At 45.0% G+C, this 16,269-nt stretch overlaps 1 protein-coding gene across 2 annotated transcripts in view; it reads right to left on the bottom strand.

Annotated features, from left to right (window-relative positions):
- LOC143766162 (uncharacterized) overlaps nt 1–16,269 on the bottom strand; it is a 103,107-nt gene that overhangs the window by 10,490 nt on the left and 76,348 nt on the right. Inside the window, exons 2-6 of one of the 2 annotated variants that reach the window (XM_077253627.1) lie at nt 9,447–9,581; nt 9,138–9,317; nt 8,940–9,063; nt 8,759–8,856; nt 4,223–4,313 (exon numbers count right to left, since the gene is read on the bottom strand). In XM_077253627.1, coding sequence (XP_077109742.1) covers nt 4,223–4,313; nt 8,759–8,856; nt 8,940–9,063; nt 9,138–9,317; nt 9,447–9,554 — 601 coding nt within the window. In that variant the 5' untranslated portion in view covers nt 9,555–9,581. Of the gene's footprint in view, nt 1–4,222; nt 4,314–8,758; nt 8,857–8,939; nt 9,064–9,137; nt 9,318–9,446; nt 9,679–16,269 lie in introns of those variants that run through there. The other variant, XM_077253626.1, reaches the window with a different exon arrangement.

Here is a 16,269-nt window from a genome sequence, read left to right as displayed (position 1 = left end):
GACCCTGTGCACTATATAGAGCTGTGACAGCCTATACGGTTCGCTCAGTGATAGCCGTGGAATCCACTCCAGCACCGACTCCCAAGTTTCATTCTCCAATGGGACCAAATCCCTCTCCCACTTAGCTCTCGCATGAATCGGAAATCCCAAAAGGAATGTATGCAGTAAATCTTTATAAAGAGTGGAGATAACCCCCCTAGTAGTCCCTTCACCAGACACATACTCCAACACTATATCTCCTTGGACTCTAATACATCCATACTTATTCTGAGCTCCAAATGCGTGTCTCATCCGTAAATACTGATACTCCCCCGAAGACCCAAGATCAAACTCCCCCTGCAGCTGGGAGAAGGATTTCAGTTCCCGCTGCTCAATTATTTGATACACATATTGAATTCCCTTGGCCTGCCACTCTGGTAGTACCCCCAATGCCACAAACTCAGATAGATTATTATTATGCCATAGCGGGGAGAACCTGTTCAGAGCCATAATGCCACGATTTTGTTTGAGTCTACCCCACAGCTTATCTATCAAAGATATAGTTGGATACAATTTCCCCAATGCCCCCAGGGATCTGTCAGGACTCTGAACATTTTTTACCTTTTGTGCATCACTGCCCTTTTCCAACATGGCGTCTTTGGTCTCATGTGCACTGTGTCTTCCAGCTATAAAACTCCACCCCAGCCTTCAGTCTGTGCTAGATTATTCTGCCTTGCATCCAGCTCCTGACCTCTGATTACTCCCTGGCTATACACCTGCTCCTGTGAACCTGTGTGGTGATCCTGCTACTCTGCTCTGAGTTCCTGCTGCATACACAAGTCTCCAGTAATCCTCCTTCATCTGCTGCTCGTGTTTACTTGATCTGCATTTGCTGGACATGTAAGCTGCTGCTGCAATTACCTGAGACTATTAACCAGGCCTCCCTGGTTGAGCTAAGATAGGATTTGAACTGCCTTATAAGCATATCTATCTGTGTCTGGACTAAGTCAAGGATTTATTCGTGTCAAGTATCCTCAAGTATAACTGTACTTCATAGACTTTCTGCTTGATTGCTTGTTTCTCTGAAGTTGCCTATAGACTGCTAAGCTGCGTTTATTATTTGCACCAAGTGTTGTGGACTTGAGTTTTTCTCTGCACCTGTTTGAATCACCGTGTGACAATATAGACTTTACCACTTATAAAACTGTGTCCTGTAGTTGTCTTGTTCCACGCAAAGAGTCTCCCGAGTTATCCCCTATAATTATTACAGGATCTATCCTCTAGACACTGTACTACTGGCCTCCTTTTCGTCACCTTTTCCATCAATTGCTGTACCGCGCTGGACGATCCCTCCCACGCCCAGCCCTTTAAATGCTGACACTGGGCTGCAAGAAAATATACTTCAGGATTGGGCAAAGCCAAGCCTCCATCCTCTTTGGGTCGCTGAAGCGTCTCCAGTCTGATACGTGGATAATTTCTCCCCCATACCATTTTCGTAAACATGGAATTAATCTGCCTAAATTTTTACCTGCCGGAGATATCCCCATTCCACACTGTCGAACGCCTTATGGGCATCTAAGGATGCGATAGCTCTCTGGCCACAGTTGTCGGACCTAAGCTGCAGGTTCATATACAGCCTCCGTAGGTTAACCGCTATGGATCTATCAGGCATAAAACCAGCCTGATCTGGGTGTACCAGGTTGGAGATGACACCAGTCAAACGAGTCGCCAACACCTTGGCCAGGAGCTTGACATCCACAGTTAGTAGAGAAATTGGCCTGTATGATTCAGGTTGCCCCAAATCTTTACCTTCCTTAGGAATTAACACTATTATGGCTTCTCTCATTGATGCTGGCAGACACCCTGTACTCTTAGCCTCATCTAAAACCGACTTTAATCTGGGAACCAGCACCTCCCCCATATTTTTATAAATTTCAGAGGGAAACCCATCCACCCCAGGGGTCTTCCCATTAGCCATAGATCGTAATGCCTGACTCAACTCCTCCTCTGTGATGGGAGCCTCCAAGCCTTCTCTGTCTACGTCACTCAGCCTCGGGAGTCCCAGTCCCTCCAAAAAGGCCACTGTCTCCCGCCAGCGCTTCCACCCGAGAGGAATATAGGTCAGAGTAAAAGTCCGTGAAGACCTTCACAATCTCTGAGCTTTCGGAGACTCTAGTGCCACTCCCAGAAACCAGAGAATGGACAAACGAAGTACTCCTCTGGGCAGAAGCCACCAGCGACAGCATGTGGCCAACAGTTTCACCCTCCTGATAATAAGCCAGTCTCTGAAACTCCTTCTTCCTTTCTGCCTTTCCTGACAAAATTTCTTCTAGATGATTTTGAGCTGTTTTCAATCTGTTCCCGGCCTCAAGAGTGCCCTTTATTACCATCTCGTCTTCCGCCACCCTCAGCCCGTCAATCGCCGCCTTCTCTGCCTCTCTGGTCTTCTGCTTACATCTACTGATGTCTCTGAACAGCAGCCCTCTTAAGTATGCCTTCATGGCTTCCAGACCAGTGCAAAAACATCCCTGAGGGTCAGCTCATTTTCCTATGTCATATCTTCAGGTCCCCCTATTGCCCCCGACATGCTGCTCTTCTCCCTCCCCTTCTGTACCTCATGCTTTCCTGCCGGGATCACATCTTCCTCCTCCATATCATCTCCAGCTCCAGTTCCCTTCTCTGCCTCCTCCGCTTCTTCCACTCTGGCAAACTGCTGAAGCTTCGCCGCCACCTCCATGCGCCTCTGACATGTTGCGTCCACTTTATCAGCATCCTCTCTGACCTCGGTGCCATCTTGGCTGGCTCCTGCATCACCAGCTCCCGCGTCCTTCTGCCGCCTTGTGGTCATGTCCTCCAACACCGGGACCACCGCCGCACTCCTCAGATCCTCAGCCAGCTGGTATGCGGCAGAAAAGTCCGGTCAGCAGCGTCTGCACAGGATTTTGGCAGGTTAGCAGCGGGAGCGCTCTTCTATGCGTCCGCTCACATGGGCAGTCAGGACACGCCCCCACGGATGACGATTCTGACGTTGCAGTCATGTACTCATGGTGGTTCCAGCACTGCAGTCTTGTAATGATGATGGTTCTGTCTCTGCTTTAACGCACTGACGGTGGTTCTGATGCTGCATTCATGTACTGATGGTGTTTCTGATCTTTTACACATGTAACAATCTATAATGTGCTTCATGACTATGCTACAACTTAGAAATCCTCAAAAATTAGAGATTTGAGCTCATGAGGAGGATTTAGCAAGTTTTTGCTGCAAAAACTCAGTTTAAAGTTAGAGCTAGCGATTGCCTAACAAACAGGCAATCCCCATATGTATGCATTCAAGCTGTCTAGCAGCCACAAATCATGTAGCTGCGTCGACAAACTAAATCTTAAAGCACGCTGAAATACTCGGAGACCACCCGAGCATGCTCGCATAATCTCGAATAACGAGTATACTCGCTAACCACTAGTTAGGGTGTGTTCATACTAATTCTTTTGGGGAGCGGAAACTCAATACTTGGTTCTGGTGATGCATTAATATATTAATGGTGGTATAGCAATGTGGCCAATGGAGCAAAAAATCTTGTGCAGCCCCGAATTCGGGTATGTGACATGATAGTACTTGGCAATCTAACCTATCGTACACAATATTTTATGTTTGATGATTTTTTTTTTAAAGAAATATTAGACATTTAGAGAGAACTTTTCAACATTGTGCACTAAGCCGGAGTTGCACATATTTATGATGGACCGTTGGAGCTACTAGAAGTCCTGACTAGAAAGGTAGAAAAGTATTAGTGCTCCCCATTTTAGGAGAGATTGTGCTGTAATTTTCATTACTTAGTATGGAAAACATCATGAAACATCATCAAGTGTTTTACTGTAGTTTATCGTGAATTTATTTGAAGTTAGACAGATCTTTTCTCACAGAAATTGAAAAGTCAGGATAAAATGAAGCTCTGCTATTATTGTACAAAAATTCACATATGGACAAGATTAAAAAATATTAAATTTCATTTACTATACTAATAAGGTGGAATTTTTATTTTCTGGCCTTGCAGATTCAACAGTGGATGGCTCCAGTACAATATCTTATTTATATGGTCAAATTATTATGGACAGTTTGGGGTGGTATAGTGACAGAATGCAGACCTTTAATTGTGATATGGTCGGACTACACCACCGATAAAGGAGTGACAGCCAGTGACTGAGGAGAATCTGTACCTTCTCTACATTTAGTGGTTACTACTCACCTGGGTAGTCATATGTAGGAATCTCCTCTTTACACCACTCACCACCAAGCACATAGGTCTCTGTAGTGTCAATATGGGTCAGATCTTCACCCTGAAACAAATATTGTAAAAGTCACAGACAGATGGAGAAGTCACATCTATGATCAGCTCTAATCCTGCCATCTCTACTGTTCTCAGTAGACAAGTATACAACATACCATCCTATAAAAAACTGGAGACCTCTCAATACATTTTTATTAAACACGGTATCAATTAATTTAAGACATAGGGATTGTAAGGTAGTACATCATTGGACAACACATGGTACATTTAGGTAAGAAGTGGTATCGATAGTATCAAAAATAATTTTTATTGCATAGATATTCTCATAAAAAGACATCTTCAGTAGACTCATAGAATGGTAAAGTTGGAAGGGACCCTCCTGGGTCATCTGGTCCAACCCCCTGCTCAATGCAGGATTCACTAAATCATCCCAGTCATCTGTCCAGCCTCTGTTTGAAGACTTCCATGGAAGGAGAACTCACCACTTCTCGCGGCAGCCTGTTCCACTCATTGATCACCCAGTATATAAATGTGAAATAATATTTACCAAAGTGGACTCATTCTTGACATTGAAGTAAAATAATTAATTATACCACAAATAATTTAGTAAGAGAAAAGGATATATTTGTATGTCTCCATTATTATACCTCATTAATTGTGCAAAAACCGCTCAAAGCTGCATTAGATGGTAAAATACAGCTCTGGCAAAAATTAAGAGACCCCTGCACAGTTTTATAAAAATCAGCTTCTCTACATGTCTGACAGCCATTCCATTCCAGTGTCAGTTGAATTCCAACTAGAGAACACCTCATTCTAGTTAATGTGCTTCTGGTTAGGTGATTGTTGTGAATTTGGTTTTTGGGCTCCCCCGGTGGTCACTGGTGGTACTGGACTTGTGTGCTTCACTTTCTCTGTTCACCTGTTTCCATCAGGATATGGGTGTATCCTATTTAGCCTTGCTGCTCAGTTATTCTAGTGCCGGCCATCAATGTAACCAGAGCCTTTCTGTTGCATGTTCCTGCTTCTAGACTACTATCAGCTAAGTTGGACTCTTAGTCCTAAGTTTGTTTTGCATTTTTGTTCCAGTTCACAGTTATGTTATTTTTCTGTAGCTGGAAGCTCTTGTGGGCCGAAATTGCCACTCCGGTGTCATGAGTTGACACATGAGTCTTAAAGTAATTTCGGGATGGTATTTTAATAGGGTTTTCAGCTGACCGTGAAGTTCCCTATTGTATCTTCTTGCTATCTAGTAAGCGGACCTCGCTTTGCTGAACCTACCTTCATACTGCGTATGTCTTTTCCTCTGAACTCACCGTCAATATATGTGGGGGGCTTCTGTCTCCTTTTTGGGGGAATTTCCCTAGAGGTAAGCCAGGTCTGTCTTTTCCTCTATTAGGGTTAGTTAGTCCTCCGGCTGGCGCTAGGCGTCTAGGGATAAAACGTAGGTACGCCACCCGGCCACTGTTAGTTGTGTGGTAGGTTTAGCTCACGGTCAGTTCGAGATTCCATCACCCAAGAGCTGTTCTGTTATTTATGTTCTCTGACGTTCCCTTGCCATTGGGAACCATGACAGGTGATCACCTGAACCAAATCTTATTTAAAGGGAACCTGTCACCCCCCTCAGGCGTTTGTAACTAAAAGAGCCACCTTGTGCAGCACTAATGCTGCATTCTGACAAGGTGGCTCTTTTAGTTATGCTCCCTGCACACGCTGAAATAAACGCTTATAAAATGTGCCCCCTCATACCGTGAAATCGTCTTTCCCCCCTAATCAGACGCAGCACAGCCGTCACTCCGGGACTGTGCGTGCCGCCTCCTCTTGCTTCATTAGCGCAGGCGCCAGGGACGCTAATGAAGCAAGAGGCGGCGGTGCCTGGCGCACACAGGCCCAGAGAGATGGCTGTGCTGCGTCTGATTAGGGGGGAAAGACGCTGATTAGGGGGGAAATAACTAAAAGAGCCACCTTGTCAGAATGCAGCATTAGTGCTGCACAAGTTGGCTCTTTTAGTTACAAAAGCCTGAGGGCGGTGACAGGTTCCCTTTAACGAAGGAAAGTATAAAAAAACACTGCTGTAGTGTTCACAATCCTCGTGCAATAGGACAAGCTGGATGGCAAAACAAGTGCTAGTAATATCCCAAAAGTAATAGGAATTAAAAAATAACTTTTAACCATGCAAAAGGAGTTGAAAAGAAAAGTCTAGAGTGAGGAAAAGAAGGGCTCAATTCTGGCTTTACTAGCAGAGGGACACAGTGAGCATCATGTTGCCTCCATCCTTAAAATTGCTAAGACGGTAGTCCATTACAACAAGGTCAAGCAGCAGACATTGGGGACAACAAAGCTACAGATCGGCAAAGGGCGAAAATGACTCCCCACTGACCAGTATGACCGTCATCTTATTCGAATGTCACTCAGCAAAAGCAGGATGACATCAAGTGACCTACATAAGGAATGGCAAATGGCAGCTGGGGTGAAGAGCACGGCAAGAACAGTTTGTAACAGGCTCCTAGAGGCAGGACTCAAGTCGTAAATCTAGAAAAAAGTCTTTCATCAATGAGAAGCAAAGGAGAACCAGGCTGAAATTTGCCAAAGACCATAAGGATTGGACCATAGAGGACTGGAGTAAGGTAATCTTCTCTGATGAGTGTAATTTTCAGCTTTGCCCAACACCTGGTCGTCTAATGGTTAGATGGAGACCTGGAGAGGTGTACCACCCACAGTGACTTGCACCCACTGGGAAATTTGGTTGAGGATCGGTGATGATCTGGGGATGCTTCAGCAAGGCTGGAATTGAGCAGGTTTATCTTTGCGAAGGACGTATGAATCAAGCCGCATTCAAGTTTATCCTGGAAAAACAGTTGATTCCTTCTGCTCAGGCAATGTTCCCCAGCTCTGAGGACTGGGTTTTCCAGCAGGACAAAGCCATGCTACACAGCTAGGTCAATCAAGGTGTGGATGAAGGACCACCACATCACATCCCTGTCATGGCCAGCCCAATCTCCAGACCTGAACCCCATTGAAAACCCCTGGAATGTAATCAAGAGGATGATGGATAATCACAAGCCATCAAACAAAGAAGAACTGCTTACATTTTTGCACCAGGACCAGTGTGAAAGACTGGTGGAAAGCATGCCAAGACGCATGAAAGCTGTTTTCCACAAAATATTGATTTCTGAACTCTTCCCAAGTTAAAACATTGGTTTTGTTGTTTCTAAATGAATATGAACTTGTTTTTTTCTTTGCATTATTTGAGGTCTGCAAGCAATGCATTTTTTTTTGTTATTTTGACCATTTCTCATTTTTGGAAATAAATACAAAATGTATTGCTTGTAAATTCAGAGACATGGTGTCAGTAGTTTATAGCCTAAAAGAGCAATTTACATTTTACTAAAAAATATACCTACGGTATAAAGAGAATAATCAGACAAACTGAACATTTTGCAGTGGTCTCTTAATTTTTGCTATAGCTGTATATTTTTATTACAATGCCGTCTAGTCGCAGTAAAAGGAATAGTATCCTAACAATAATTCAGAGCACTTCTCATTTTCCAATTCCTCACAAAAATTCTTTATATGTGTAATGAGAGGAGTGCCAAGCACCATTTAATTGTACATGATCATGCTAGAAATTCAATAAAGTGCATGTGTGAAAGGAGTAGTTTAGAGTGCCAAGTGGTTCAATGTAAAAGTACTACAATAGTGCTAGGCAGCCCTCACATCAAAACACATATAAGCTTTAAGACGACATACCACAGATTCCGTACCAATGGACCATGTGTAGGAGACCCCAACGCACGTTTCGTGTTCTTGCTTCTTCTGAAGGGGTGTACTGTGACCTTAGCTATTAATCTTATATGCCTCTCTGATTACCTCCATTGCTGTACATGTACGGCACTGCCATCATAGGAGTAGGCGTCTCCATCGTCCGTTTTGGCATCTGACGTCACGTTACCCACAAGGCACTGCTCGACGCATCAGTGCCAGGGGCGGGGCAATCGTTGCCATAGCGATGCGTCATTGGGATGGAGAAGCCGACATATCCATGGAAGCGCACTGTACTGCACTCTGTTGGTTAACTTATATATTGCACCCTCCATTATATTAACTCCAACATCCTATACTTTTAATATACACTTATATGGCTTAATATGCCCACAACAAGAATGGTAAAATAACTATAATGGACACAGCAAGTTTCTTCCACCCATAAGGCTGAAAAAAAGGGGGTAATTAAAACTTAAGTGTAACAAAAAAGGCATGGAAAAACATGGCCTGTAACAGACAGACATTCTATCTTTCATTAAAAATATATATAAAGAGCATATACATAGCAAATGGCTTAATTATATAAAATGGTGAAGAACAATAAATATAATACCCAAATAAGGAAAGTAACACCTGATACAAAGATGGGATATATCTTCTTTGATTTTTTTAGAAATATACAAAGGGCATTAAAAAAATGTGAACATGTGAAGTGTTCACCTCTCAGTCTACCTGATGATTCTGAGGAACATTGATATTTTCTCGTCTACAGTCTTGTGGAAGAAGAGGACTGGGACATCTCTCGGGTGTTGTCCTCTTACTGGATAGATCTGGAGGAAACACATACAGGGATTGATTTAATTATTTCCATACAGATAATTATAGGCCGTGTGTATTTAGTCCTGTCTATTACCTGGTGGTGTGAGGGGTTGGGGAACCTCCATCATGACGACCTTGTACAGATCTTTGTGTTGTTCTAAATACTCCCACTCCTCCATGGAGAAATAGACGGTGACATCCTGACACCTTATAGGAACCTGACACATACAATGATACCGTCATCCCCCTGATCCCTACATAGTGTTACTGTATAATGTCCCAGCAGTGTCACCTCTCCAGTCAGCAGCTCAATCATCTTGTAGGCGAGTTCTAGAATCTTTTGGTTATTGATGTTTTTATGTATTAGGGGGTGAAGTGGAGGCCCAGTGATTGGACTCAGCAGTGTTCCCCATCCCTCAGACACAGGGTCCTGGCAGCGATCACTAGAGGTCTTCTTCACTACTGTGTAATCCTGGTTATGGAGAGACACATTAATAAATCTCACTACAGACATTCCCAGAGTCCTCACCTCTCCAGTTCTGTCCATCTGTTATTCCCATAGATAAGAATGATGTAATGTGACGCCATCAGAATCTCTCACCTCTCCAGTAAGCCAGAAGAGGATCTCTAGGGTGAGGTGTAATATTCTCCCTGCCATCTTGTCCTTGTCCATATCCATCCTCGACAGATCAATCAGGAAAATTCTCATGTAGAATATCTCCACTGAGAGGATCTACTATTGTAGGGACCAAATGGGGAGAAGATGACGATGTAGCATCATACAGATCCCAAGTAATAACACGATTACAGGAGATAATAAGGGGAACATATGAGGAGATAGAACATGTAGATGTTGTATTTTCAGACTGTGTAAACTGGAACGTCATAAACATCACCCACTTGCTGCACTCGTGACTTGAATGTGGTTGTAAAAGGGGGACTCACAATCACTTGTACATTCAACCACCACAGTCATCTCACACATCCACACCACACTTCTTGCAGCCACCACTTGCCATTCCGATAGGCCACCAAGACACCTGCACTGGGTTGCACATTAGCTCACACGCACAGCTAACTTTTCAAAGCATCCAGTAGGTACTTGTACTTTGGCATACAATGGGTGAAAAAACAAGCTATACTTTTCTTCTTTGATGTGGGTAAGTTTAGAACAGCAAGGATCAAACTTATTAAACTTTAGATTTAATATATAAAAATGCTTCGTTACTTACCAGTAGTGGTGTTTTTCAGATACCATGACAGCATCACGAGAGAGGGGATCCGCCTTTCAGGGGCAGGAAACCTACAGACTTAAAAGGGCGGCACCTCTCCCCTGCACCAGTTTGATTACAAAGCATGAGAGGACCTCCCAGGTTAGTAGCAAAATATACAACATTTTTAACTACCGTATTTTCTGGCGTATAAGAGGACTTTTTAACCCCTGAAAATCTTCTCAAAAGTCGGGAGTCGTCTTATACGACGACATATAAGACGACACCCGGTGTATAGGATGACCCCCGAAAAGTTGGGGGTCGTCTTATACACCGAAAAATACGGTAGATACAATTTTCACACGTGTAGAAGCTTCAAGCCCCAAAGAGTGCTCACCCACACATGAAGGGAGGGAATACAAGGGTGCTGTCATGGTATCCGAAAAGCACCGCTATCGGTAAGTAACTAAGCATTTATTTGGTCTCCCATCACAGCATCACAAGAGAATTACAGAGATGTAAGGAATCTAGGGAGGGACTACTGCTTCAAGCACCCTTCTCCCAAATGTGAGATCAGAAGAGCCACCCAAATCCAGTCTATAATGTTTGAAGAACTTGGATGGAGAGGACCACATAGCCTCCTTATGTGTATATGTCCTCAATTGACACTTCCGACCTCTCCGCCTAGGATGTTGCCACAGCTTGGGTGGAGCGCGCCTTTAAGACCTTCGGAACTGAAGTGCCACTTGCTGCGTATGCCAAAGAAATTGCCTCCCTAATCCACCTGGCTAAGTTACTTTTTGAGACTCTAAGGCGTTTCCTAACCCCCTGAAAGGACACTAATAACGAGTTTTTCTTCTTCCACGGGTCGGTTACTGAGATATAAGTAAGAAGACATCTAATATCTAATGAGTGGAGCCTCTCTTCTTTCTGATTGGTAGTGTTAGCACAAAAGGAAGGCAGGAATATTTCCTGCAGCCTGTGAAATTTGAAAGCAACTTTTGGTAGATACAGGGGATCTGGTCTTAAGACAACCCTATTATCCCTAAACTGGGTATACGGAGGTTGCCTAGACAGGGCCTGCATTTCTCTAACTCTTGGAGCCAACTTTAGAGCACCTAAAAGGGCAGTCTTTAGAGATAACATCTTTATCAGGGCTACCTAAAAAGGTTCAAATGGGGCCTCTGTCAATGCTGTCAGCACTAGGTTAAAATCCCATGGTACCAAGCTCTGCTTAAGGATGGGCCTAAATCTAGCCGCTGCTCTAATAAATCTGGACACCCAGTAATTGCTTGCTAGATCCAAAATATACAGGGCTGCTAATGCCGACACTTGGACTTTAAGAGTGCTCGTGGCCCATTTTCAAGCCCCTCTGTAGGAACTCCAACACCTGGCTTAATTTGACTTTTCCCCCAAACTCTGCCCCTGAGACTGACAGGAACTTTCTCCAAGTTCTGGCGTAAATCCTAGTCGTGGATGCTTTTCTACTTTTTAGTAAAGTATCTACCACCCCTGAGAAAATCCCTTCTCCCTCAGCAGCGCCCTCTCAAACTCCATGCCGTCAGATGTAGGCTGGACACTTGTGGATGGAAGATCGGACCCTGTGAGAGGAGATCTGGGAGCTCCGGGAAAACCCATGGGTCAGTGACAGACATCTTTCTTAGCCAGTGAAACCATGGCCTTCTGGGCCAGAATGGAACTATCAGAATTATAGATGCCCTGTCTTTCCGTATCTTCCTTAGCACTAACGTGTGCCATCACCTCTGTGATTACTTTAGTGAATGAAGAAATAAAGGCCGCACTCACCGATCACTTGCAGGTGACTTTATTATCATAAGTGTTATTAGTCCTTTTAGTTCTAACCAGTTGCCCATATGGGAGGCTACGTTTGGTATGATATGGGTGGTAGCTATCAAAATGCAATAATGCATTTGTAGCCACAGATTTTCGATATACAGACGTTTTAATAGCCCCATCCACTATATCTATACTTACATCGAGGAAATCTAGATGGAGTCCACCAAAATCTGAGGTAAAAGCCATACCCATGTCGTTGTCATTTAGTAGTGTGACAAACTGACAAAAACTATCTTCTGACCCGTCCCACACAATGAACATATCATCAATATAACGTACATACATTTATATGTGCTTAATGAACTCGTTCCGGGTCGAATATATATACCGTTCTTCAAAACATCCCAAATAGAGGTTTGCCAGGGTGCAAGCTGCCGGAGTTCCCATAGCGGTACCAACCACCTGTAGGTACCAGAGGTCCAAAAATGTGAAGGCATTATGCGTCAAAATGAATTTAAGACTGTTGCAAATGAAATCAACCACCTTCGTACTTTTTTGTGTCGTATTCAGGATTTGACGTACCACATCAACCCCTTGTTCTTGTGGGATGCGTGTATACAGGCTAGTCACATCTACCGATGCTAGCCTGAAACCCGACTGCCAGGTAAATTGTTGTATTTGTTTTAAAAACGCCCCTGTATCTTTAATGTACGAAGGGATGTGTCCCAACAATGGCCTTAGTAGCCAGTCTATGTACTTAGAAAGTGGCTCTGTGAGGGACCCCACCCCCGACACTATGGGTCATCCGGGCGGGTCCCTCACAGATTTGTGAATTTTAGGAACCTGGTACCAATGTGGTTTCCTAGGGAACTCCGGCAGCAGTTTATCGGCAACCCTTGATGAAAGCACTCCTGTCTCTACCACCTGTCTCAGCAATGAACGTAATTCGTTCCTGAATTTATTAGTAGGATCTTTGGTCAGTCTAGCATAAGTTGTACTGTCCTCTAACTGCCTCAGGGCTTCTTTAATATAGACCTCTTTAGGGATAAGAACCGTTTTGCCCCCCTTATCTGCGGGGCGGATTATAGTGTCCTTCGATCCTTTGATTTCTTTTAAAGCCTTGTGTTCTTCAGATGTGAGATTGGATGGGGCTTTAGGGTAAATAAGGGCCTCTACGTCTCTAAGTACCTGTGTCTCAAATAAATCTATGGCATTCCCTGGTGATACTGGGGGCATATATCTGGAAGCTACCCCTCCCTTAAATGGAACTACAGATATAGAGGGATCTGGCGGAATGTGCGGTATATCATCTGTGATGCTTACTAATAATTCTGCATCTTCATGAATGTCCGCTAATACTTCCAACCCTGCTCCTGCCATAAAGCCTAATGGACCTATTGTGCATTCCAATACGGTCTGGGTTTCTGGTGTTTTCAAGAAATGCTTAAACAGATGGATTTTACGCACAGATTTAAACAGATCTACTCTAAATTCAGTAAAGTCAAAATCACTAGGGATGCAGTAGTTAAGGCCTTTTGCTAGTAATGATAAATGTGCATTATTTAATACATGATCAGTCAGGTTCAGCACATGTGATTCATGCAGTTCTCTTAATGTTTTTGCCTCCACGAGACTTGTTTCCGTTTGCGGTCCTGGACAAATCCTCCTCTTCTTACCTCCTCGGCGCGTCCGCCTCCACCTAAAGGGAGGCTAGTGTCTTGTCCCTCTGATAAGCCTTGTCCTTCCAGTGAACTCAATGAGGCTGCCGCCCCCTCACTCTGACTCGAATCAGATTCAGTAGTGACATAGTCCCTCCTCTGGTGTGCATAACGCTTCCTGAATCTTCTCCTGTAACGACCTGATCGCTCAGTGTCAGTGTTGCGTCTACCTTCGGCTGCCTCTTGTTTCTGCCAGGTGAACACTGTTCCTTGGTCAAAATCTTTTTTGTCTCTTATAAATTTGTCTCTTTTTCTCTGTTTAATGTCGGCTTGAACAGGGATGAGTTTAGTTTCCATCTTTTTGTTAAATAGTGCCCACTGATTTTCTGTTAGCCTCTTTTGTAACTCCGTCTTAGTCTTCTCTATGTCGGATTCTATCACCTCGTAATTCTGAATGTTGGATGCTAGGACTAATAGCAACAACTCTTGCGAGTTGACGGCGTGGCACTGAGGGAGGTGCATGGTTTGTGCACCTGTCTTAAGGCGTCACGTCCGTTCATTCAGTGAACCCGTAGAAGCACCTGGTCGGTGCGAAACGGCCGTCGTTCGGCTCTCACATATCCTGTAACACACACCCCCGTGCCGTGAAGATGGAAGTTTAATAAAGTCACCTGCAAGTGATCGGTGAGTGCGGCCTTTATTTCTTCATTTTTTTCGTTGTGAAAGCATTTTTCTGGCCCAGGCACCCGAGATCAGAGACTGACCAGCAAGCTATCAGCAGGAGTTCACACCTTGGAGCTCAGCCCGTGTTAGTGGGCGGTGCGGGTTGCTGTTTTCTGTTTGCATTTTAACCAAAGTATACTTAAGGGTACCGTCACACAGTGCAATTTTGAACGCTACGACGGTACGATTCGTGACGTTCTAGCGATATCGTTACGATATCGCAGTGTCTGACACGCAGCAGCGATCAGGGACCCTGCTGAGAATCGTACGTCGTAGCAGATCGTTTGAAACTTTCTTTCGTCGCTGGATCTCCCGCTGTCATCGCTGGATCGTTGTGTGTGACAGCGATCCAGCGATGAGTTCGCTGGTAACCAGGGTAAACATCGGGTAACTAAGCGCAGGGCCGCGCTTAGGAAACCGATGTTTATCGTGGTTACCAGCGTAAAAGTAAAAAAAAAAAAAACGTACATACTCACCATCTGATGTCTGTCAGGTCCCTTGCAGTCTGCTTCCCGCTCTGTGAGCGCCGGCCGGAAAGTGAGAGCAGATCACAGCAGTGGCGTCACCGCTGCGCTCTGCTCTCAGTGTACGGCCGGCACTGTCAGAGCAGGAAGCAGACTGCAAGGGACCTGACAGACATCAGATGGTGAGTATGTACGTTTTGTTTTTTTTTACTTTTACGCTGGTAACCACGGTAAACATCGGGTTACTAAGCGCGGCCCTGCGCTTAGTAACCCGATGTTTACCCTGGTTACCAGCGAACCCCGGCATCGCTCCAGCGCCGTGATTGCAAAGTGTGACCGCAGTCTACGACGCTGGAGCGATAGTCATACGACGCTGCGACGTCACGGATCGTGCCGTCATAGCGATCGTAATTGCACGGTGTGACGGTACCCTTAGTGAATACCCGAGGAGCAATGGCGAGGCAGAACGGAAGGGCTCTAAACTGAAAATGATTTATCACACCTCCCAGTTACACTGCCACTCTAAGATACTGCTGGAACGCCGCATATATCGGAATATGATTTTAGGTGTCTTTAAGATCTAATACTACCATGAAGCAATCCTTAAAGAGCAGTTTTATTGCTGTCCTCACTGACTCCATCTTAAAGGATCGGACCGATAAGAATTTATTTAGACCCCTCAGGTTAATAATGGTCTGAAAGGAACCGTCTAGTTTCTTATTCAGGAAGAAGGGGGAATAGAACCCTTTACCTCTTTCTAACGTAGGAACGTCTATTAGGACTGCTTTCTGCTGTAGTTCCAGGACCTCCGACTCCAACACCTGTTGTTCTGCTGGTGAAGAACGAGTAGGAGTCAATTTAAAGCTGTCATGAGGTACTTTCAGGAACTCAAACTTAAGACCTGTGCCGATGACCCCATCCACGCACTGTCCAAAATCTCTGACCAGGCTGGGTAGAAAGCCGAGAGCCTCCCCACAACCTGGGCCCAGCAGTCAATGGGGCAGTTTCCTGCGATCTCGGGAACATATAGCCTCTACTTGTAGATTGTGAGCCTTCGCGGGCAGGGTCCTCACTCCTCCTGTACCAGTTATGACTTGTATTGTTTAAGATTATTGTACTTGTTTTTATTATGTATACCCCTCCTCACTTGTAAAGCGCCATGGAATAAATGGCGCTATAACAATAAATAACTAGATGGGTATTTCCTGAAGGAACTACAGATAGTGCTTTGGAATGGTGCCCGGGCTGCCCCTGCAACACTTTCACACTTGGGTGCCCCTCAGGCGCTGGTTTGGTAGTTGTAGCCCCTCAGGGTTGAGGCCACGCTGGGTCCGATTTGGGGGGCGGGGTCACTCTGGGTCCGATTTGGGGGGCGGGGTCACTCTGGGTCCGATTTGGGGGGCGGCGCCACTCTGGGTCCGATTTGGCGGGCGGCGCCACTCTGGGTCCGATTTGGCGGGCGGCGCCACTCTGGGTCCGATTTGGCGGGCGGCGCCACTCTGGGTCCGATTTGGCGGGCGGCGCCACTCTGGGTCCGATTTGGCGGGCGGCGCCACTCTGGGTCCGATTTG

The sequence above is a fragment of the Ranitomeya variabilis genome, chromosome 4 (assembly GCF_051348905.1).
Source record: "Ranitomeya variabilis isolate aRanVar5 chromosome 4, aRanVar5.hap1, whole genome shotgun sequence".
Taxonomy (NCBI): Eukaryota; Metazoa; Chordata; class Amphibia; order Anura; family Dendrobatidae; genus Ranitomeya; species Ranitomeya variabilis.
Note: the sequence above shows the minus strand (reverse complement) of the source record. Positions and strands in the feature narration are given on the sequence as shown.